The 23882-nt window shown below is 34.8% G+C and overlaps 1 protein-coding gene and 2 long non-coding RNA genes across 3 annotated transcripts; 2 read left to right on the top strand and 1 right to left on the bottom strand.

Annotated features, from left to right (window-relative positions):
- Positions 1-681: 681 nt before the first annotated feature.
- Positions 682-2295, top strand: LOC136824732 (uncharacterized). The gene is made up of 3 exons (XR_010849161.1): positions 682-851; positions 1223-1448; positions 2258-2295. It is a non-coding gene; the product is annotated as an uncharacterized lncRNA (long non-coding RNA).
- A 1558-nt stretch (positions 2296-3853) lies between these two features.
- LOC136824730 (uncharacterized) lies at positions 3854-5232 on the top strand. The gene is made up of 3 exons (XR_010849160.1): positions 3854-3931; positions 4161-4220; positions 4998-5232. It is a non-coding gene; the product is annotated as an uncharacterized lncRNA (long non-coding RNA).
- A 13909-nt stretch (positions 5233-19141) lies between these two features.
- On the bottom strand, positions 19142-22256 carry LOC136824731 (uncharacterized). Its single transcript, XM_067080704.1, has 8 exons — positions 22208-22256; positions 21892-21986; positions 21643-21702; positions 21220-21345; positions 20739-20887; positions 20439-20521; positions 19715-19801; positions 19142-19321 (listed from the first exon to the last, which is right to left on the bottom strand). Exons 1-8 carry the CDS (start codon positions 22251-22253, stop codon positions 19239-19241), a joined length of 729 nt encoding a protein of 242 aa, XP_066936805.1. The 5' UTR covers positions 22254-22256; the 3' UTR covers positions 19142-19238.
- Positions 22257-23882: the final 1626 nt, after the last annotated feature.

Genomic DNA, 23882 nt, shown 5'->3' with positions numbered 1-23882 from the left:
TAATTACCATAGCCCTTTTTCAACAGGTAAGAGGGGTATAACCATTACAGGATATTTGTTTATCATAAAGCTACTGTTAGGTTCCAAATAAACAGGCCCCCTTAATTTTTCAAAAATTTTCCAACCTCCGGACCTAGGTAATTAAGGACCCCCATGTTTATTAAATTTTTACGAATATATTCAGCTGTCAAAGAGAAGGTCATTTATTTTGATCCTAATAGCCTGATTTTAGCCTATATTTACCTTACTTTTGGATTTTCAAATATACAATCTTCAACCCCCCCTGTTTATTAAAATCTCCCAAATTTTACAACCCACCACCCTTTATTCGAACACGACCCTGGACACCGCCGTACATTGCGCGGTGGAGTCCGGTGGGTGTACGGTGGGCGGAGCCTAACATATTTTTACCACCGTACATGTCCCACCGTACACGAAAAATACCGCCGTACAATGTACGGTGGGAAGTCGATCGGTGGCAATTCCGTGTACGGTGGGATTCTGTACGGTGGTGTTGTACGGTGTTTTCGATCTTACCTAAAATACCACCGTACACCCACCGGACGCCCACCGGACTCCATCGTGCAATGTACGGCGGTGTCCAGGGTCGTATTCGAACATGCTGACCTTTTTCTCTCTAATTTTACAGAGCATGGATTGGATGGAAACCTATTTGTGACTTTGCTCACATCGAGTGATCAATTTTTCATATTGAATAAGATGGGTCTTACAGTACGAGAAATTTTGACTTTTAAGTCAATTTATCCTCAACAAAATAGGGGAACAAGAAGCTCAGGTATTCCGAATACTCCCCAATCCACTGTATTGGAAAATCATCTCGAAAATGTACAGTAAGTCAATCTCATTTCATTTTTTTCTGTACTGTAAAGCTTTTTCAAGCTCTAAATCTTCACAAATCAGGCCAATTTGAAATCTAGGGATATGGGCAGCACACTCCCACCTTGCCCACAATGGATTGCAGAATATTCTTGGAAATGTGGGGAAAACAGGAAACCATAATCAATTAATTGATAAAAAAACATTGATTTTATTTTTTTTTCTTTCAAAATGTTATAAAAGTCTTTTTTATACGCATACAGCAAAATTAGGTCAAGGCTTAAACATGATTAGCAAGATTTTATTTTCCTAAATCTTTATAAAAAATGTATGTCATTAACAAAAACCTTGCAAATTTCAGGTTAAGAAAATGCTTTTTTTATAGGCAACGCTACATAAGAAACCAAGTTGTGAAAAAGTGGCCTGGAAACAATTTGCCAACATTCAATAAGGATGATACTGACAACAAGAAGGAACTTGAAGAACTGGTTACAAAACTATCAGAGAACCCATTGCTTAAGTCTGTTGTTGAGGCTGATAAAGTGAAGTCAAAAGTAATTCAAATAATGAAAGAAAGGCGAAGGAATGTGAGGAAAGGAATGGATTATAAGGTAAATTAGGCTTACTCGTTTTCTTAATAACCATAGTGCTCTTTAAACTTCACACATTAGGCTTATTACTAGAGAGCAGGCCTCGATTAAATTTCAAATCTCTCAAGGACAAGTTCATGGATCAAACAAACATTTCTATTGCCTTGGTTTTGCAGATGAATTATGATTTTTCTAGGCATTTTCCTTGGGTCCATTTAATAAGTGTGTTTGTTGCGGGGTAACAAAGAGGACATAAGTATAAGTAATGCAATGAGTGTGCAATAAATGAATGAAATGAAGAGTTTTTCAGTTTTTCATTCAACAAAAATAATTCGAAAAACATTTAACTTTTGGTATTACAGAACCCTCTACAGAAAACAGCAAAGAAGAAACTAGATCTGGGTACTGAAAAGGTAATAAATAGTCAAGGGGGGTCAAGGTCCCAGTAAAAACATGATTGTTTTGATTTACAGCCGCCATATAACAACAAAGCTTATTTGCAGGCGTTCATGCGTGAGCATGATTCTAGGAATGACAAAAGAACAAAAAGTGTCAATTCAAAGAAATTATCTGCTGAATAGGGGTACCTAACTCAAAGCAATTTTTCAAGGGGACCTAAATTGCTGGGGGCACCATGCTCAATGAGGGCACCTGAAAAGTGGGCTGAAACCATGCTATTGGAAATTTGGAAAAGCCTTTTTAATATTTTAGGCCTTTCATATTTAATACTTACTGCTACTTACTATTACTACTACTCTACTAGCATGAATAACACTTCTATCATGAAAATTTGTCTCTCATCAAAAGTACTCAATCATTTCAATTTTCAGGTTGATGTAGTGAATTCATCTGGCAAGACTTCCACTGATGTCGTGGACATGACTGTATGTAAATTGAAATAATCAAATTTCGTGTAGAAAAAATTTAGCCATTTTGGTCCATGGACCTGGATCCAGGTGTACCAAATATAGGCGCTCTAATAGTTTCACACTTCCAGTAGTTGTTCTTTTTTTACAAAAAATATGTTAGGGTGCTATATATAGTTTTGACAATGATTTTATCCCTTAGATTTCAAAGGAAGGAAAAAGGAAAAATCAGACAACATCACTCAGTGGGACGTCTTCAAAAAAATTGAGAACTGTAAGTTTATAAGCTCTTATTGTTTTTATGTTAGGGATTGCCTGACCAGAGCAGATTATGGTTTCTGCATAAGAGTATCTGTTCAAGTTTGTCGCACCGCTTGGGTTATTTAGAAAAAGTCGAAAAAAGGGGGAATTGACCTCTGTTCACCTCACTATGTTATAGTTGAGCAGTGCTCACACAATGGATGATTTTGATAATTAGGCTCTCAATTTTTGTCTTAAAATACCTTTAGTCCTCATCTGACAAAGTCAAGACGCAAGATTCAAAAAAGAAAATGTCTCCAAAGACGTCTACTAGAATAGACACACCTTCTGAAGAACCGGTAAGATTATACAGTGTTAGGTCCTTTTCTTATCCTTGTGACTGCCATTTTTGTTCAGTTGATTTCTGAAGTAAATGGTACACTAAATCAACAGGCGTAACAGAAAATTTTGTTGTCATGATTGGTTGACACTAACCAGCCCACTACATTTTCCATTTGTTGCGTTGATTATATCAACTTATCTAACCTTGTTATCTTGATAAAAATAAAGCTTTTCATCCTTCTTTATAACAGGAACTTTTATCTTACAGGTCAGAGAAAACCCATTCACACGGTCGCTAGGGCTGGTAAGTTTCATTTCCCTCTTCTTTTATATTTTTGGTTTCAATGAAAAGTTATTGAATTTTGCTGCTACAGGATAGCACAGTAGCAAGCATTGATGCTCTTTGCTTTTAATCAGTCTTTGATTTGCATTACAAAAAAACTAATTACAATTATTATCCCTAATTCAAACGTTTGTTTTTGTTTATAGTTTTCTCCTGTTGAAGATTCACAACAATGTTCGCAGCAAATTGAAAATTCACAGCAAACTGAAGAGTCGCCGTTCAAACTACCTTGGGATACACCTGTTAAGGTAAGAATGTGTTTGCATTTTGTTTAAGCCTTTTAATTTTTTTCATTCGATTATATAACACAAGAAATGCTTCTTTCAGAAAAATTGTCTGTGAAATTAGGTGAGAATCAATAGTTGACCTCCCGTTGCCATTGTGAATCAATTTAGAGGAATTTTGACATGAAGTGAAAACATCCAGGAACATCCCTGAAGATAATTTTAGTGCTGTGGTTTTAAAAGGGTTTTTTTCTGTTGTTTTTGGTCATTTTATTGTCAATTCTTAAAAAGAATCATCATTTGCTTTCATCTACTGTACCATTCAAAGAAATTCCTTTTGTGTAAAATAACACTTGTGCTTATTTCAAGCTTTTTTCTTCATATGTTATAACATGTTCTACTTTAATACTCAGATAAAAAACAAGGAAGATGCTAAAGAGAAGATAAATGAATCAGGCATACATATTGGTCCCTTAGAAACAGATACAGGTATAAACTGAAATTTTGACTACATCAGCAAGCATATATGATATAATATTTTAGACAAAATTAGTCATGCTGAAAATTTATTTGCTTCATTAAAGATTTTAAACCGATTGTGCAATAATACAACATACTGCATTGTGGTGTTTTTTTTTTTAGACTCTTTGACTTTTTGGAGCATGTTCTTTGTAAAATGAACTGATTTAAAATAAAATTTCTTTCCTCTTACTTTCAGATCGTAGACTTGTAGAAATTGAAGACTCAGAAGATTTCACTGAGGAGTTTTCAGTTGCGGGTAAGAAGTTGGAAATTGTCTTATAACATTCAGATTTTTTTCGTACTTAACTTTCCTATATCAGAAGGTATAAACACTTGCACTTTGGCCATTTTAGACCAACAAGCAAAGTGTATTTTTAGATAGAAGAAAAATATTAATCTGAACGTACATGTTTGGAAGAAGTAGAGTATGAACCTCCAATTCTAGTTTACATTTTTCAAACGGTAGAACAATTATTTGTACATTTAAAGATATCGGAAATGAAGTTGAATTTACTGTGCCAAAACTTGCTTTTTGAAAAGCTACATGTTTTTTTTTATAAGCAAGTGTATGCCCCTTGGTTAGGCTCGTGTATGCTTAAGTTCTCAAAGCATCCAGGCATAGTTTATGGTTATTATATGCTTAAGAATTAAGCTTATGATTCACCCCGAGCCAAGTTTTTTAGTGAAATTTCAGATATTTTGTAAAAAATTTGATCAGATTTTGGGAGCAGTGGAACGTAGCTAGCCGTGGAATGTCTTATTTTTTACTTGACCTCTACCAAACCAGAAAAAAATTTAATAAAAACAGATAAAAATGACCACTTGAAAAATATTTTAGGCTGACATATATGCTCATGTTATGCTTAGGAATTCTGCAAATCTGAGCCTTCATATGCTTATAAGCGTTATGCTTATAAAAAAAACATGTAATATGTTTCAAACATCACCTTATAATATGGATATCAGTGTGTAGATTAAAAAACTTACCACAAGAAATTAGTAGATTTTTAATGTGTTTCTTTTTTTCTTTCAGACTTTGATGCAGTTGAATTCATGAATATTGCAAAAACTTATTGCGGCGTTCAAGAATTTTCTACAAGAAATGATTTGCTTAAGTATTCTCTCAAGGCTGGTATGTTGGGTGGTATTGGTGGCCAGGCGACAATGGACCAAGGAATAGAAACGTTTGGGAGATGGCTGTTTGTCAACAAAAAGGTCATGGTATTGCATAAACCAGTCGAAAACGCACTGGATATGGTCAAAATTGTGCCAAAATCGAAATAATTGAAAATAGAAATGTAGATTTGATCATTAGATACATCGCTGTTTCTATTTTCCATCTTTCAATTAGTTTTCGTTTTTAGTATAACTTTTACCAAAAAAATTTATAGTTTATGAACCGTGCAAGCTGTCTGGACAAATCGAGTAAGTTATACGTACTGATGTAAAACAAACGTTGTGTCGACCAGGTTTCACACACTTTAAAACTCAATACTTTTTCCGGACACACTGTAGACCATTAGTTTTGAATCATTCTTAATTTTTGTTTTATTGGATATCGTTCATGAATTGTAGGCAATTTGTGCTTTTCGATTTTTCTGAAGCAAATTTAAAAAGTTATGTGTACCAATTTTTTACTTCGCCTATCTTGCAATGGAAAAAAAATTGGTAAAAATTCACACTAAAATTCACACAAATTCAATCTTGGGCTGTCTTGGGCAAAATTTGTCATCGATCCGTGACTTTTTCGTGGGTCATCCAGTATTTTGTTTGTGTGTTTTCAGGGATTTGTTGTCTTTGTTTTCTTATCTTCGTATTTACAGTATTTACAAAGTGTCCCACAAAAAATACCTACTTCGAAAGAAAATATAATTTAGTTTTCATGAAAAGTGACATTTTTCTCTTTTTCCCTCTATTGCATAAAAGAACGTTATTATTTCGAGTTTTTCTATAAGAAGTACGGCGGTAAAAACGAACAAAATTGACCAATATATAATTTACAGGGGACCTTTACAGAGTTGTATTTTAAAACCGAGATTATACTTTTCTCAGAGTAGAAGGAGGTAAGGACGCTCTTAGCATTTTCATGACACAAACTCAATAAACAATTTTGACATGATTTTGCTCAGTACTTTTTCCGGACATGCAGTATTTATTTTTAAAAGACCATCCATGTACATAATTTTTGAAACCCATTTTTAAAGTGATGCTGTAAAAGTTGAAATTTATTTTCTTGATGTTATTTATTATTGATGAAGCTTTTATTTAGTATAGATTTATTGAAATGATTTTGCTCAGTATTTTTCCGGACATGCAGTATTTATTTTTAAAAGACTATCCATGTACATAATTTTTGAAACCATTTTTAAAGTGATGCTGTAAAAGTTGAAATTTATTTTCTTGATGTTATTTATTCAGGCCCGCTCGGTAATTTTGGTATATCTCACGTTAATGATTCTGGAAAACGAATGTTATCGTATCTTGCAATTCAAGAGTTGAAAGTTGTTACAACGTGTTTCAAAAAGAAGAAATACGGCACATGGATGCATCCTCGTAGTAAAAATCTCAGATAAAAAAATTCACTCCATTAAGAATTAGTGAATAAGTTTCGTTATAGATTCACTAAAAAGAAAAAGAAGAACAACCACGAAAGGAGAAGATTTCGAGCTTCCAGACTCGGAATATGCAGACGATACGGCTTTGTTATTTGAGAGTCGAGATCATATCCAACAGGGAGCTACTTCAATAATCGTCCACTTTGATCGTTTCGGAATGGAAATTCATACCGGTGCAATAAATCCCAAGTCAGACTCCAAAACGGAGATATTGTTCTGTGCAAAACCGATATTCATGTATGACAACCCTGAAACCCTTGATAATGTCGACTTATCTGATGTAATTATTGATGAAAAGCGTTATTTGCCCATTGTTGACGAGTTTTGTTACCTTGGTAGTATAGTTACCAACGATTGTACCGATGAAAAGGATGTGGATACCCGTATTGCCAAAGCAAGTGGTGCTTTTGGAATGTTGAGAAAATGTTTGTTTGCATCATCTGATATTACCAATAAGGCCAAAGGATCAATATTTCGTTCGTTAATCTTACCAATTCTTCTTTATGGTAGTGAATGTTGGTGCATGACGGAATCTTTATTGAGAAAGATTCGTAGCTTTTACCATGGTTGTATACGTAGTATGTGCCGAGTAAATCGAAAGCACACATTTCTACATAGAATCTCAACTGATGAGCTTCTTGAACGTGTTGGGCTCGAATCTATCGAAACGTATATTTATAGACAGCAATTGAGGTGGATTGGTCACGTGAGTAGGATGGACTGGGATCGTCTTCCTCGGAAAATGCTTTCCTCATGGGTAGTATCGAAACGACCCAGGGGATGTCCTAAGATGACGTATGGTCGTTCAATTCGAAAATGTATGTCTAAATGTGGTATAAATGTTGATAATTGGTTTGTTATGGCTGGAAATCGTTTGGAATGGAATGCAATGATTAGAAATTTGTCTATATAATTTTTTTTTTTTTCTTCTAGTTAGATTACCCTTTTTTTTTCTACTTTAGTATGTTTCATTTTTCATCTTAGTTATATACTTTTTGTGGTCACTTTAGCTTTAGGAGGTGCTGTGATCCTCACCTTTTGGTGAGGCCTATCCCCTTGCATGGGAAGGCATCTGTCTGTCTGTCTGTCTGATGTTATTTATTATCTTGATGTTATTTATTATTGAAGTTTTTATTTAGTATAGATTTTATAGAGTAAACTTATATTTTCGCCAAGATCATTCATTACATTCTATCACTAATTTGTTGTTAAATTAATTGACTGAACCTTTTTACACTCGTAACATGCGAAAAACTTTCAATTAAACACATTTAAGATTTCAATTAGAAATTTGGTCCAGAAATTCGATGTGGGATTTTCGATTTAACACATGAAAAAAGTGGGTGTGAAATGCGAAATTCGACGTGGGATTTTCGATTTAACAAATGAGAAAAGTGGGTGTTAAATGCGAAATTCGACGTGGGATTTTCAATTTATTACATGAAAAAATGGGTGTGAAATGCGAAATTCGACGTAGGATTTTCAACTTATTACATGAAAAAATGGGTGTGAAATGCGAAATTCGACGTGGGATTTTCAATTTATCACATGAAAAAATGGGTGTGAAATGCGAAATTCGACGTGGGATTTTCGAATAAACACATGTACTGTTAGTTTCAACACAAAATGTCTTAGACGTGTAATGCTGCGTTAACCCCGTCGGAAATTCAATTACACACGTGTGATTTTGAGGGGTGTGATTTTGCGTTTCCCACCGGCGTTAAAACGAACCGATTCCCACGCGTGGGATAGCAGTGTGAAATGTATACTTTCACACCGTGTGATTTTCACTTTCACACCGGTGTGATTTGATGACTTTTTCCTGTGATTAATGCTCGAATAATCAAAGCAGATGTTATAGTTCGTGGTTGCTCATTGAAAATCATAAACTGTTATGCACCAACTGAAGATAGTACAGAGTCTTCCAAAATTGTGTTCTATCGACAGCTAAATAAACAACTCAAATTGGTTATAAAGAAACAAAAGGTTATCTGTATTGGTGACTTCAATGCTACAACATCGACATGTTGGTCGAATACATCGTTACGAGAAGGTTCTGTTATTGATGAACTGACTGTCAATGATAACGGTTTGCGATTCCACGACTTCTTCAACAAAAACAAACTTTCTGTTCTCAATACGTGGTTTACACACAAAAAGTGCAGACGTATAACCTGGCACTCGAATGATGGAGTAACTAAAAAAGTGTATGATTTTATCTTATGCTCGAGCTGGCTCCGCCAATTTGTCATGAACTGTCGTGTGTTTAATTCGTTTGATTTTGATAGTGACCATAGACTTGTAATTGCAAAACTATCCACACCCTCATCAAAGAAAGCTCGGTTCAAAAAGCATCAAAAGCGCACTCGTAAACAGAAAATAAACTTTGCAGCGTTTACTCAAGAGATGACCGACCGGTTTCCTAATAATGTCGCAGGAAAACTTGAAGCAGATGACATAACTCAATCTCAATCCAATAACTTTCTCAATGACTCTATTATAAATGCATTGCGGGAAAGTGCTGAGAATGTTTTCCCCACCGTCATTGTTGATAGCTCATCTCCTCCCTGGAGATCTGACGAGAAACTGAAGCAATTATTTGTAACCAAATCAGAACTAGTATCTTGCTCTTCAAGTCCAGAAGAACTGAAACGTATACGTAAAAAGATCAGATATCGTGTTCGCGATCTTAAAGACCAACACTTCAAACATGAAGCTGAAACAATGAACACATATATGATTAACAAGGAAATAGAGAAACTCTTTACTAAAGCTAAAAGACAGGAATCTACACTCAGACATACACATAGCTCGTGTCCAACAGATAAGCTCTATGACCATTTCAAGTCACACTTCAACCCAGAGGATCCCTCCATTGATTTCACACCTGATGAAATGATCGAAAATATTCCGTTATTTGTTAAGGATCTACAAGACATTTCAGAATTTACTGATATCAATGACACTCCTCCCTCCATCGACGAAATACACGCTCATATACAAAAATTGAAAAACAACAAAGCCAGTAATGATATTGAGCCAGAGCTACTGAAACGATGCATTCACCCTATTTTGCTTGAAGTGATCCACAGAATCACCAATAACTTGTGGTCTGGGCATGATCTGCCTATCTCTTGGGGTCAATCTCTTCTCAGAACATTATGGAAGGGCAAAGGATCAAAGAAGGATCCCTCAAAATACAGGGGACTCAGTATCGGGTCCACTGTCTGCAAACTTGTCGTTAATATCATTCTCAACAGACTTCGTGAATGGTATGGGAAACAGCTTTCAGACGAGCAAAATGGATTTCGTTCAAATCGTGGTACGACAGACGGGATCTATACCGTTAAAAGGGTACATCAAATCAGCCACCGTAAAAAACAGCTTGTATTCCTATTATTCGTTGACCTGTCTGCTGCGTTCGATCATATCCCACGTAAATGGTTATTTGATTCAATAAGCTTACGATTTCGCAACAGTCAATCTCCAATATTGCTCAAAATTCTTGAAAAATTGTATCGCCATACATCTTTATTATACGAGGGAAAAGTTTTCGCAACCACATCCGGTGTTCGTCAGGGTGGCCCAGAAAGCCCTTTTCTCTTAAATCTGTACATAGACTTTGTCATGCGCCTGATGATCGAGAAAAGCCGTAATGATTCATTAATCCAGTTCTTTGTCCACAAGTATCGTATAAATAGTCATTCAATCTCAAGAAATGAAAGGGTGATAATGCGCGAGAAAGGCTTGAGTTCATCAGGAACATCGTTGTTACCTTGGTGTGGCTATGCTGATGACTTAGTTTAATTTTTACAATCAAAAACTGGTCTCCAGAGCGCTACTGTTCTGCTTAATGAAGTCTTTACAAAATTTGGTTTATCCATTAATTCTCAAAAAACCGAAACGATGATGCTTAACCATCCAGATGAAATACCCTACCCATCCTCAATTATTGATCTCGGTGAAAGTCAACTGTCAAACGTGTCAGATTTTAAACATCTTGGTGCTTATCTCAATTCGAATCAGCCTAATACTGGTGAAAAGGAGATCACTCACCGTATTCAACTAGCATCTGCAAAATTTTTACAAATGTCAAATCGTTTACAAAACTTTCATTTAAAGCTGAAAACGAGAGTTTTGTTTTTGAATTGTTTTGTTCGAAGTCGTCTTGTGTATGCCTGTCAGAATTGGAACCTTAATCAAGAACAGTTTGATCGACTTGACGTGGCGTTTCGAAGATTTCTGCGTCGAATGGTGCGTGGTGGTTTCAGATTTGTGAATGAGAAACAAAATGATTACAGATTTTCAATAAACAATGTGCAGCTTCACAGGATCTGTGGAACCTCTGATGTTAGCTATTTTATTAAATCACAGCAACATCACTATGCTGCACACGTCCTCCGTATGCCCTCTTCTCGTTCTTTGAAATTATTAACATTTAATGATGACCAATACACGAGAAGAGGTCGCCCTGCCAAGTCTTTGTTGGTCATAAAATGATTTTTATTAGTCAATTTTGTTCTCTTGCCTTAAGCAAGAAGTAATGATGTGAATTTGAATTTAATTAGTTCGACATGGGAAAATACCTAGAGGTGAATAGGGCTCACAGTGAGATACTTTCCCATGTCCAACCATGTCCAGTAATGGGCGGTTGTAGAATTTTATTATTATTATTATCTGATAAAAACGAGAAAAAAAAAGTTAAGAATATTTTTGTTAATTATGTATATTTACGATTTTTTTGGTATTTTTAATTTTTTAATCATTCCGAAACAGAGGGTAATTTAGGAAAACGTTAAAGGGAATTTAAATAGTGGTATGTGAAAGAAAAACCTAATCCAAATGAAGATAGAAGAAAAGTAATAGTGGACAAACAATGAATTGCAAAAAACTTTTTTGATAAACACACTTCCGTACAATCATTTACACAAGTTCATCAAAATACATACAAAATGGGGAAAAATACAAAAGCAAACACATCAAATACATCAAAAAACATACAAACACAAAACACAACCCGATGTCCCAGACTTGTGACTGGCATAGTGACTTTCCACGTGTTTAAGGGCCCACACTCAGTCGCATTCAGGAAACATAATAGAAAAAGAAACCAACCAGTAGCTTCCAAATAAATAACAAACAACAAACAGACACTACAACAAAATACAGTACAAAAGGGCAATAACAACACTGTAATAACAATCCCACATACACTACAGGTGAAAAAACATGTCGCAAACAACCTCTCACACAAAAATTGAAAAATACAGAATTAAAAGTTGGACAAGAACCCGGTTCGGCGTCGGGACGACCGCACGAGGAAAAGGAATAACTCCGATGCTAATGCTAATTCCTTAGACATGAAAAAAACAAAAAAAAAACAAAAAAAACACAAAACACAGAAAAACAATTTCACAATTTGAAATCAATATAAAAGGTTATCTGATATTCCGATGGCGGATTGGCGGCCGCCCACGCTAAAGCTCTAAAGGGAGCGGGCCAATTTCCCATCGGAGAGGAATGATAGTCGGCCTTTGATGTGCCGCATCCTCAGTCGGGTTCAACAGCCCTTGCGCGTAAAGTCATAAATATTTTGGTTGGACCCGACAATCCCCGAAAACGAGGGCTGGGTTACCAGACCTCCCGCTGCAAAATTCTTGACGCGGTTTCCCAAAATTCCGTAATGTAAACCTTCCAGATGTTGAAAATTTTCCCGACCTTCAGAGCTTTAGCGTGTCGGATGAAAATTTCACCATCTGGGTGCCAGATAATATAAAAGGGGTTGCGCGCGTTTCAGAACTCTTCCGTCCCTCCACTCTGTTTGCATAGCAAAGACATGTGAGAGGCGAGAGTGACAAAAACAAGCCGTAAATGTCACGAATTTAAGTTGCGAAGCAACCCAGAACCTCCTCGATTTGCAAGTTGCAAACAAAAAATTGAATGAGAAACAAACGCTGTATATTAAATCAACATAAAAGGGGTTGCGGAACGACCGTTCCGTTTTCGCAAAGCGAAGAAATTTCGACACTAACAAATTATTTTTATAAGTCAAACTTTTATTGATACACGCTTTTTTTTTTATAAGAATAGTGTACTTTGGTTGAGGGTAAGCATTATTCTTATTTTTCTATTGTTCTAAACAATAGGCCTATTGTTTTAAACCCGAAATCTCACCCTGATATTCTTATAGAAGTTATTCTTATAAAAGAAAAAGCGTGTAATGTTTTTCAACTCAACTCTTTCTTTTTTATAAGAATTTTATAAGAACAATACGAGGCTCAAAAATTAAATACACCGGGTTTTGAGCAATTCAAAAACAATTTCAGGCTCAAAGTGCAAAAAAGGACAGCCAAACCTTTAAAAAAATTTACTGGTTCTTATAAAAAGTAGTGCAAGTGACAAAAAAGAACACACATGTTTCTTGTGCAATTGCTGAATCTCGGGCTGAATGACCAACAACAAAGATATTACATAAGGCTTTAGGCTGGTAGTTTATCTGAACAAATTGAAAGACTTTTATCCCATCTTTTTTTGAGTTTTTGAAACAATTACTTAGCTCTCTATAAAACTTTTACAAAGACAAATTTATCAACAATTCAAAAATTATATTATACATTTACCTTCAAAATTTAAAAGAAAATAGTGCGTAGTTTGAGGTTTGAAAGATGATCTTGAGCTTTTCAGCCATTAGAACCTAGTATACAATCTCTCAAAATGTGCTACCTCTTTAACCCTATTCGGCCTAGGGGGGGCTCTTTCTGTTCGGAGGTCAAACTATTGGTAATAGCTCCTGAAATAATAGAGCTTTTGCCGTGAAATTTTCTGTAAATTCCTAACTTTTATTTAGCTTCAATATAAAAAAAAATTTGACACCTTAAAATTTTCACACCTTGAGCATGATGACATTTCTGACAGTAAGGTGTCAACAAAATTGACACTTTTCCAATACAAATTGATTTTTAATGTCAAATATATCGTTTAAACCATAATTTATTGAATATTTAGGATAAAATAAGCATTTTAAACTCAGGCAATTTTTTTCTAAAGCTTTTGTTAGAATACAATAGCTATTTATAAGAACAAAGGAAATTTTCGGTCTTTGCTCACTTTGGGCATGATGAGTGACGTCATCAAAAAAAATTTTTGTCAAAAGTTACCTTATGTGTCAAGGATCTTGTGTGCCAAGTTTCATCCAAAAAGGCCCACTAGATCAAAAGTTAAGGGGTGGTACAGGAAAAGCCCCCCCTAGTTCTGAACCGCCCCTAAAAGCCTAGGTTGAATAGGGTTAAGATATCATTCACTTCAAATGTAGTATCAATTTTCAGAAAAGGAATCAGCAGCCTAGCAATAATTTCCAGTAACTTATCAAGACTACAAGTGAGATTTTTTGCTTGATGAAATTTTGTCTTTTTGTGAGTCTATTTTTGCGATATTGTGTGTTCAGCAAAAAGATATTCCCAATGTTTCATTTATAAAATCAATCCAAACCAGTCCAAACTAATTTTTTCAAGAACCTTGCCTTGCAGAATAAAATTCAAAAACTTCTATAATTCATATAAGTATATTAAAGTAATGCCATTACTATTTATTAGGCGGTAATAATAACAAGCGTTATCTACAATCTCACGTCAAAGAGTTTATGAAAATATAAGTTGATTCGCCAGTAAAAAACACTTTTTGGTGAAAGATATCTTGTTTGAAAATATATTCGAGCTAGCATCAAAATGATTCCATTATCGAATAAATATTGAAGAAATCTTCAATGACGAAAATAGCAACTAGTAATTATCATTTTGATTCTGCTTTCCAGTACAGTCTTCTCTTTTGTCTCGTAAACATTGCAAACATTGCACGGAATAACATGGAACTGGCACAATTTATATATATTCAGCAGGACCATTTTATTATTCTCCATCAATCACAATCTGTTCATACAGTCATAATACTATGTATATTTTGGTTTTATGCTGCTTCTTTGTTGTGCACGTTCACCCACCAAAACTCTGAAACACTGCTGATTCAGCCAGTCGGCCGATCGCATCGGTAGTTAAAAGTCACCCATCACATCAATCAAGCTCCTTCACCTGAACCCTGAAGACAGAAGAGATGAAAATAATTATAGTTACAGTAAAATGAAATAAACACACGACCCATATGAATAAAAATAAGCCTGTGGAAAGAAAACATGGCCATATGATATCCATGAAACACATGATGGCCAAGATAGAAAAAACATTTTGTTTTGTTAGATGAAATCCAATTTAATACAAAAAAGTCAACACAAAGAAAAAGTACTAATGTAACATTCCAAAGGTAGTTGAAACTATAAAGGTAAAAAAAAATGAAGATTTACCTTTCAATGGTCCATAATCAGTCTAGCCTGGGAATCCATGCTATGATTTCTTCTTTGATAAACTGATGGCGAAATGTATAGCATGGTATGGGTTGAGAGTTTGAATTTCTCAGATCCTAATAACGGTTGAAAACATAGCCAATCAAATTTTGTTATTCTTTTACTGGTCACACTTTCTTAGAGAAAGCGCAACTTTCGAAATTTGGTTTTTATTTTAGTAAGTGAGGACAGCGCTAAATTCGAATTTCCCACTGTAAAAAATGTGAGTCCAATATTGGACTCACAGCTCAGACCCGTCTTGTGTACATCAAATTATATAAAAAACACACGACGGGTCTCCTGTCTATAATCAGTCCAAAAGTTAATGCATGCACCTCAAAAACCGAAGAGATTCGTTGGTTTTCCCGCAAAGATGGCCCATCTTTGTTGTTTTGAAAATGAAACGCAGAAAAAAAGACTGGGCCCAGACATCTGGAAGAAGCGGGAAAAAAGCAAAGGAGATAAAGTTTTGGTACTATTACTATTATTTGTACAAAAGTTGCAATTTTCATAAAAGATCTTACATTATAATACTCAAAACATAGATTATATTCTATTAAAATAAGTAATTTATGAAACAAATACTTCAAATAGTGCTAAACTAATTTTAACCCCATCCAACAGGAAGCAAAGTCGATATTTCGCCATCCCACCGGCTCATTTTCAGAAATTTTCGTACATATACAGATTTTTTACGCCACGCGCAGATCTAGAGAAAGGATGCTACACTCCCTATTCGGGCGCTTCGCGCCCTCAAAACGGTCGTTCCGCAAAAACACTTAACACTCTCAGGGGATTTTGAATTTAAAAAGAGTTGTCGCAATAAACAGACTGTACCCTTATACCTTAAAGGAAGAAATTTTGGCGGAAAGAAAATTTGGCGGATTTGGCCAGAATCCGCAAAATTAAGTTCCCGCCAAAATTTCTCTTTTCCGCCATCCGCCAAATTAAATTCCCGTCAAATTAAACTTTTTGAAAATATGATCTTTTAAGGTGGTTTTGCATTTTTTTTGCTGTTTTTACGACATTTTAAGGATAAATTTTTCAGCAAACGCCAAATTAAATTCTTGCCAAATTTAGTTTTTTCGTCCATCCGCCAAATTAAATTCCCTCTAAAAAACTTTTTTGGCCATCCGCCAAATTAAATTCCCGCCAAAATTTCTTCCTTTAAGGTAATTATAATCATAAAGGTTGGTGAGTCCAGTCAAAACACAGATTTGATCTGTAGCGTCATGCTTAACCTTACACCTTTACTTTAAAAAATGGAGAAAGTTTTACAATAAACCAAGGGAAATGTCAAAATTTCTGAGAGATGATTTTTTTGCATATATCATGTGTAAAAATGCTGAAAAAAGGAAGAAAAGTTTAGTACAGACCTGTACAGACCTTTTGCTATTCGCAATGTCATGTCTGAATGAATAAAAAACTCAAGCAGACTTATAATAATATTTAAAATCCACTTTAACTAATTATATATTAGTCAGTTAATGTTTTAATGTTAGAGTTTCTAATTATTTAATATGAAATCGTAAATAGCCAAAGGTCTATTTCCAAAAAAAAAATTTAAATAAGGCAGAACAAATACAGGAAGGCCTTCTGAAGAATATGGGTCATTCCTGGTCAGCAAGTCAGTATACAATAAAATTAAATCTCTGAAAATCTAGGATCAGAATGTCAAGATCTAAAAAAATTGTGACATTATAAAGCACCAGACTTTTTCCTCTTTATTGATGAGTGATATTTGTGTCATTTCCATTGTGATATTTTGAATTCATTCAAGTTTTGGGATGAATTTACAAATACATTAATTTTCAACTTTTTCAGTTGCAAATTCAATATTATTACTTTTCTATTTTGAAAATATAGGGTCGTAGAACAATTAATTATTGGTCTCACCTAATGAAAAAAGAAAAAAACTTTCAAACCAGGGAAACAATTTCATTTTTCCAAAAGAATGCAAAAAAAAGAAATTCATGACAAAAGTATTACAGTAAACCACATTTTAAACGCATGCAAANTATGGAGTCTGTGTATCTTTCATTTCAGATTTCCATGGAAAAGAACTCGCCAACAATCATTCTATTTTTTGAGGATCAACTCAATGATGTGCAAAAGTTTTGTGCACCTCCAGAGGACAAACAAGCATCCATCTTTGGATGCGATATGACTTTCAAATTAGGCGATTTTTGGGTGGTCATCACTACCTACCGCAACCTAACAGTCCTTTCCAAGCAAACTGGGCGCCCAGTTACATCACTTGGACCAGTGATGGTTTGCAAGAAGAAATCTCGAGAGCAGTACATGGAATTATTTCAAGCAATCACAAACAAGAGACCAGAGCTTAGAGAGACACTTCGAGCATTTGGGCAAGACGGGGAGAGCGCTATTATGCAGGCACACTCATTACTATTCCCATTTGCCATCAGCTTTTTGTGCTCAAAGCATATCAAAAGTAACATTGAAGAGTACGTCAAAACTCTGCATTTGTCAGAAAGATTCGGCAAAATGATTTGCAACGACGTTTTTGGTGATCGGTTGCATGAGGGCTTGTATCATGCCATGTCAAGGTTGGAATTTGATGAAAATGTTGCCAAACTAAAGACAAAATGGAACGCCGCAGAAGCTGAAGAGAGGACTCGGAAGAACCTGCCCTCGAAATTAGAATTCTTCAGCTACTTCAAGAAGAATAAATTGGAAGACATCTTCGACTGTTGCAGGCAAATCAACGCTATAAATGCAAATGTTTACTCGTACAACTGCTTCACGACAAACGAAACCGAAAGTATAAATAATGCGATCAAAGAGTGGCAAGGATATGCAACCGAAGACCTTGCAAGATTTGTGATATCGTTGAAGGAATTTGTCCGATGTCAGAGAAAGGAAATGCTGAAGCCTTTCATCAATTACAGCAGCAGACTGATTGTTAACCCTGTCTACAAAGAACATGTAAAAGCTAATTATTGGGAAATGTCAGGTATTATATGAAAATTTATTGTTTATAAGAACCAGTAAATTTTGACTCAGGCTGGGATGTTCTTAATTTTTCGAATCTTCAGGCTTAAAGTTAACCTTTTTTGTCCCGAGCTTTGCACTCTTTGAAAATTCAGATTTTTCAAAATTTCATGCTTTCTCAAATGATAGCTGAAAACTTCTCAGTTTTGGAGGAGTTGGAACCTGTTTACCTCATTGGCTTTAACAGGATATAGGTCTAACGATAACGTCATCGGTAATCTGAAACCCATCCCAAGTCATAATCTATAGGTACATAGGAAGCTAAAAACCATAGCTCACAAAGTCCCGTTCAAGGTGGTTTTTTTTTGCCACTTTTTCCTGGACTATTAGATTTCAGAAGAATAGAATATTGATAAGAAATTGTAAGATGCTTGATTGAAATGCTCTACAGTTGGCCATGAAGCTAATTTGATATCCCCAATTTACAAGTGATTTTAATCATCAAATATTTCTTGTAGATGCTGACAAAAGAGATATAATAAAATCGATTTCAAAAATACGTTTAATGAAGGATTCTGTGGCCATTCTGCCACCTGGCTCAACCAATGAAAGTACCCTTAAGAAAATTTTTGAATGTGTTGCACAGTGTGCAGCACAGTTAAAACTACAAATGTGCAATCGTTTGAATGCACACTACTTTGCTCACTATGTTGCACACTACTTTGCACACTTCCTTGCACAGTCTTGCACATTTAACTTGCACACTACTGCACATTGTGTTGCACATTAAAATTGCACATTTGGGCACTGTGCTGCACATTAAATCAAATGTGCAGAAAAGTGTGCGAGTTAGTGTGTAGCACACTTTCCCGCACACTACTTTGCACACTACTTGGCACATTAAACCTGAGGTTGCACACTACCTGACACATTAAACTTGAGGCTGGCACACTTAACTTGCACACTTATCTCGCACACTTATTTCGCACACTTGTTCAGTTGTTTTCACTTTTGCCAAATATTTCAGATATTCAATGATCTGCACCCTTACAATCTTGGCCAAATTTCATTTATTATTGTAATTTATTCAAGTGGCTGGCCATGGCTTCCTACCCTATGTCTTAGTTTATGATGAAGAAAATTTACACAAATAGCCAGAAAACTCAATAACGGAGACTATCAATAATTTTATTTAATTGGATAATACCAATAGGAACATAAAGTCTTTTTCTAATTTCTAAGAATGCCTATGAAAGTGTGAAGTAATAAAAAAGTATGAATTATCACAAGAGTTGAAAAATGTAAGTAAAAACACTCATTCGTCATCTTCATGGTCGCTCTCATCCGATGATGGGGGAGGGACTTCGCCATTGGCTCTCATTTTCTCGCGTTTTAACCCTGATAAAAAAGAAGTAATATAAACTCAAACAGTTACCGCCGTGAAAAACCACATCTTTACCGCCCGTTCATCCATCTTCCATCTTTTTGCCGCCCATTTCGCACGCCCTCGTGTTACGATTTTTACGGCAACGATAATCGTTCTTATTTATAAAACAATCGGTGAAAGAGATGGTCGCTCGGCCCGCGTGAATTTATACAACAGACAAATGAACTTCCATGTACCCGCTTTATTTATTTCACATATATGATAGAGTGAAAATCGGTAAACAAATCGGCCACGAGACTACGAAATATTTCTTTTGATCACTTTTCACGAAGGCTTCGAAACAGGGAATCTACACTATGCTGAAATATCTGTAATTATCCTGGTGATCTTTAGCAATAACTTACTATATCTTCGACGAGCACCACCACACTTGGCATTCAACTGTTCAGTCACCTTAGATTCTTCCAATCCATACTTGTTCTTGCCCAATTCTAACAAATCAAAACCAAATCAGGTTAGTTATAAACTTCTTCATTTCTATTTGTACTGTTTGCGAGAGCAAGGAAAAATCGTTCTTTGCTGTATGTTTCTCAAAGCTCATAAAGTGTACACTTCAAAAACTTTCATATTAAAAAAGGTGGATAAATTAATTAGAAAAACAGCTTTATAAAGTGTACGTAGATTATCCCTTTTCCCCCATGCATGCCTGTATGCGTTACCAAGCATCCTCTCTCAGAGTTAAGAACTTTCTGGTACTTTTTGAATGATGTCTCCGCAAATATAAGTTCTTGACTGAATATTTTTAATTTTTCCACTATATACCGACAGAAATCAAATTTCGCCAAATTCAATTTTTTCCCTGAATGTATCAAGAAAGTTAACCTTAAGGGAACTTTTTTTGGTGAGAACTAATTTTGACAAACGACCGATTCTAACTTTTCTCTTTTGGCGAGAACTTATTTTGGCAAACCAGGAATTTTTTGATTTTGGCAAGAACTTAATTTGGCAAATGACCTAAAAAATAATTTCAGTGGGAACTAAATTTGGCAAATTTTGAGTTCGCTCTCCAATTTTGCCAAAATAAGTATGGTAATATGATGAAAGATAAAGAAGTCTTATTCTACTTACCTAAAAGATCAGCAACAATTTTTTCATTCAATGCTGGCTTTGACTTTCTAGTCTTTTTGTTTTCCTTGCCTTGTGCTGACGACCTTAAAGTTTTAAGTGGAACATTTAGCGCTTTCTTTGTTTTACTAATTCCGAAGCTAGAAAATATTAAAAAATGCATATCGTCTGACGCCAGGTAACAAAAATTTTCTGGAATGGCCCAATGTGACAAAAAACAAGAATAAATGTTTCCTTGTTTGACTTGTAACAGAGTTAAACTGGAAGAGTCTATTTTTTATAAAGAAGAAATTGTTTTCTTACTTCCTCAAAGTTTTCTCGTCAAAGTATTTCTTGACGATGGTATTGAAAACCGGTGTCCATTTTTGGTATTTGTCGCTCTTCCTTTTCAACACCTTTATTTCTGCCACCGTCAACTTAACATGGTTAGTCATTGGGAGTATCATTTCTTGCTAAAGGTTTGTAAAATTATGAAAATAAAACTGTAGTTAGACTGAGTGCATGGTTCCGGTAAGTGTTTAAGATACCTTAAGGGGATTAATTTTTGCGGGAACTTATTTTCGCGAGAGATATAAAAATTAAAATTTAACAAATCAGCCCCTTTTTGACCAAATTTCTTTCATTTTCGTAGGGGTTCAGGCAAATATCATGATCTTAAATTTTTCGCAAGTATTATATTTTGCGAATTTCGCAAATCCAAAGGTTTTAAAATTTTTTAATCAAATCAAGGTACTTAAGGAGGATCTAATATTTTCGTGAGAAATAAACTTTTACTGGTACCTACCTGCATATCTGAATTGCTAAGATAACCGGTGCTGACGTCTAATGTTTTTTTTTGTTTTCTGTCGGTTGTTATTGGACTACTCTCAAAGTTCATACTTCTGTCCGTCATTACAGGAGTTGAGTTCATCTATATAGAAAGTAACAAAGTTTTCAGTTTCTTATATACACATTCAAGTAATTTTTTCTTGCTGCTGTTGCTGTTTTTAACCCTTTAAAAACAGATGTATGTTGGGTTAAAACTCTAATTTTCCACCAATTTAATCCTAAGTTTACTTCAAACTCAGCCATTACAGGCTCCACTTACTTTAAGAATTTTTCAGCCTCGTTGTTTTCGTAAAGAAAGTTTATTTTAGATATTCTCACTTTATGAAAATTTCTCTCCTAAATTTATCACTTAACCAACTTTAATAGATACACTACTCACTTGGTCTGTTCCAGGAAGCACTTCCTCATGCTGGTCAAGGGTCATACTCTCAGGAATAATCTATGAGAAAAGGATATTCTTATTCTTACAAGTCCTTATAAAACTTGCTTTCATTAAAGCTTTTTTCTTGACAGGGTATGAGCTGAATTTCCTAATTTGATAACGGTGTTTTTTTTAATTATTATTTACAAGTGCATTTTAATTGAGTTATTAATAAGATGTGAGTATATAGTGGCAAATTCAACTTACTGTGGTTTTTTTGCCATTTGGGAAGGAATGGCTGATTTGTTGCGTGACTGTCACTAAATCAGGAACTAGCCTGCCCAAATTACTGAAAGTTGACTCTAAGAGAAAAGAGGTTATGGTGAACAACAAGGCTGGGTGTTGTGTGGAGGTATCTAGGGTCTTTAAAGAGTAACATGGTCACATATTTCCCCATGTCCTATTTATTCACAAGCTACATGTTTTTTCTATATAAATGTTATGTTATGAGCATACACAGGCTCAGTTTTTGGTTTCCAAACAATTTTGTTTTAGAGCAGAATTGGAAAATTTATAATCTCACCGTATTCTTTAAGCTTTTCGTTTGCTAATTGAAGCTGTCTTTGCATCTTTCTGCAATTTGTACAAGAGCCGCCTAAGAGAGGTTTCTGTGTTACTCACTGATTCTAACATTGTAATGAAATAAATAAAGAAAGACAACAACTTAATCGACTAAGCACTTATTTATTATGATACTAAATTAACTCGAAAGTCTCACGCAGCCTCAATTAGAAATATATCTCACCTTCTTTATTTCCAGCACCCAGAGACATCTTGCTGCTTGGTTGAAAGCCTGAATTGAAACAGGTAGGACAATTTTTATAACTATGGTTTTTTTTGCTTTTATGTTCAGGGACCTAATTTTTAAAATGCAGATTTGGCTTTAGAGAAGAAAGAAAAAATGTCAGATATTTTCTGTTGGCAATATGCAACAATTGTATTGCTTTCTCGTACTAATTTGCATGAAGCGAACAAAACCATTCAAAAAAATTTTAAGCTTCTGAAATCATACGGGTAGGTTAGGAATTAATTCAAATTAAAATATAGCTAACATTAAACACTTATTTATTATGATACTAAATTAACTCAAAAGTCTCACGCAGCCTCAATTAGAAATATATCTCACCTTCTTTATTCCAGCACCCAGAGACATCTTTGCTGCTTGGTTGAAGCTGAATTGAACAGGTAGGACAATTTTTATAACTATGGTTTTTTTTGCTTTTATGTTCAGGGACTACCTAATTTTAAAATGCAGCTTTGGCTTTAGAGAAGAACGAAAAATGTCGATTTTCTGTTGGCAATATGCAACAATTGTATTGCTTTCTCGTACTTATTTGCATGAAGCGAACAAAACCCTTCAAAAAAAAATTATGCTTCTGAAATCATACGGGTAGGTTAGGAATTAATTCAAATTAAAATATAGCTAACGTTTTTGCTGGTCGAATACTGGACTTTGTGAAAGAAAAACGTTGAAAATTCAATTTAATCAAAGTATAAATTGACTAGGCACCATTTTAATAACTAGCACTATCATTAAAAAACATAGCTATTAAGTTTAACTAATTGAATGGAGTTTTGGACTAGGTTAGAGATCACCATTACTTTTTACAGGTTCTTGAAAACTAATCTCTAAATTTGTAACTTTTAATCAGCAATGTATGTGAAAAGCAGACTCACTTGACTTATCCAATGTTGTTAGGGTTTTCAAATTGTCCTTTGTAGGCAAGTCCATCAGATTTTGCTGAATTCTGTTCTTGTCGGCGTATTCTTGTTTTATTTTTTGACCTAAAAGTAATAGCGATATGATTTGGTTGGGGCCCTGTTATACGCAACATTCTGGTTTCTAGCTAAACTCTAAATTTTATATCTCTTGCTCAATTTTTAAAACATTTTTTGTTTGTATATTGCAATTTACTTACTGGGCTTTTTCATCAATGTGGTGAAAGATTTTAAACCCTCTTTTTCTAAATACGAGGTGCCCATTGCCTCCACCATGTTGTTGCTAGATTCGTCGTGAATCAATGATTGCCCTAAAATCAGATACAAGGTATATGCATTAGCTAACAGGGCTAACAGGTGAGGGTAGAAATAGCCTATATCTCAAATCTTGAAATTTGATTCTGATTCCACAAGTTTTGGTCAATAACTTTCAGTATTTGTTGGGAATGACAAAAACCAATTGAACATTATATCAATAC

The sequence above is a fragment of the Clytia hemisphaerica genome, unplaced genomic scaffold (assembly GCF_902728285.1).
Source record: "Clytia hemisphaerica strain Z4C2 unplaced genomic scaffold, Clytia hemisphaerica genome assembly, whole genome shotgun sequence".
Classification (NCBI taxonomy): Eukaryota; Metazoa; Cnidaria; class Hydrozoa; order Leptothecata; family Clytiidae; genus Clytia; species Clytia hemisphaerica.
The sequence above is the reverse complement of the archived record's forward strand: the minus strand, read 5'-3'. Positions and strand labels throughout refer to the sequence as shown.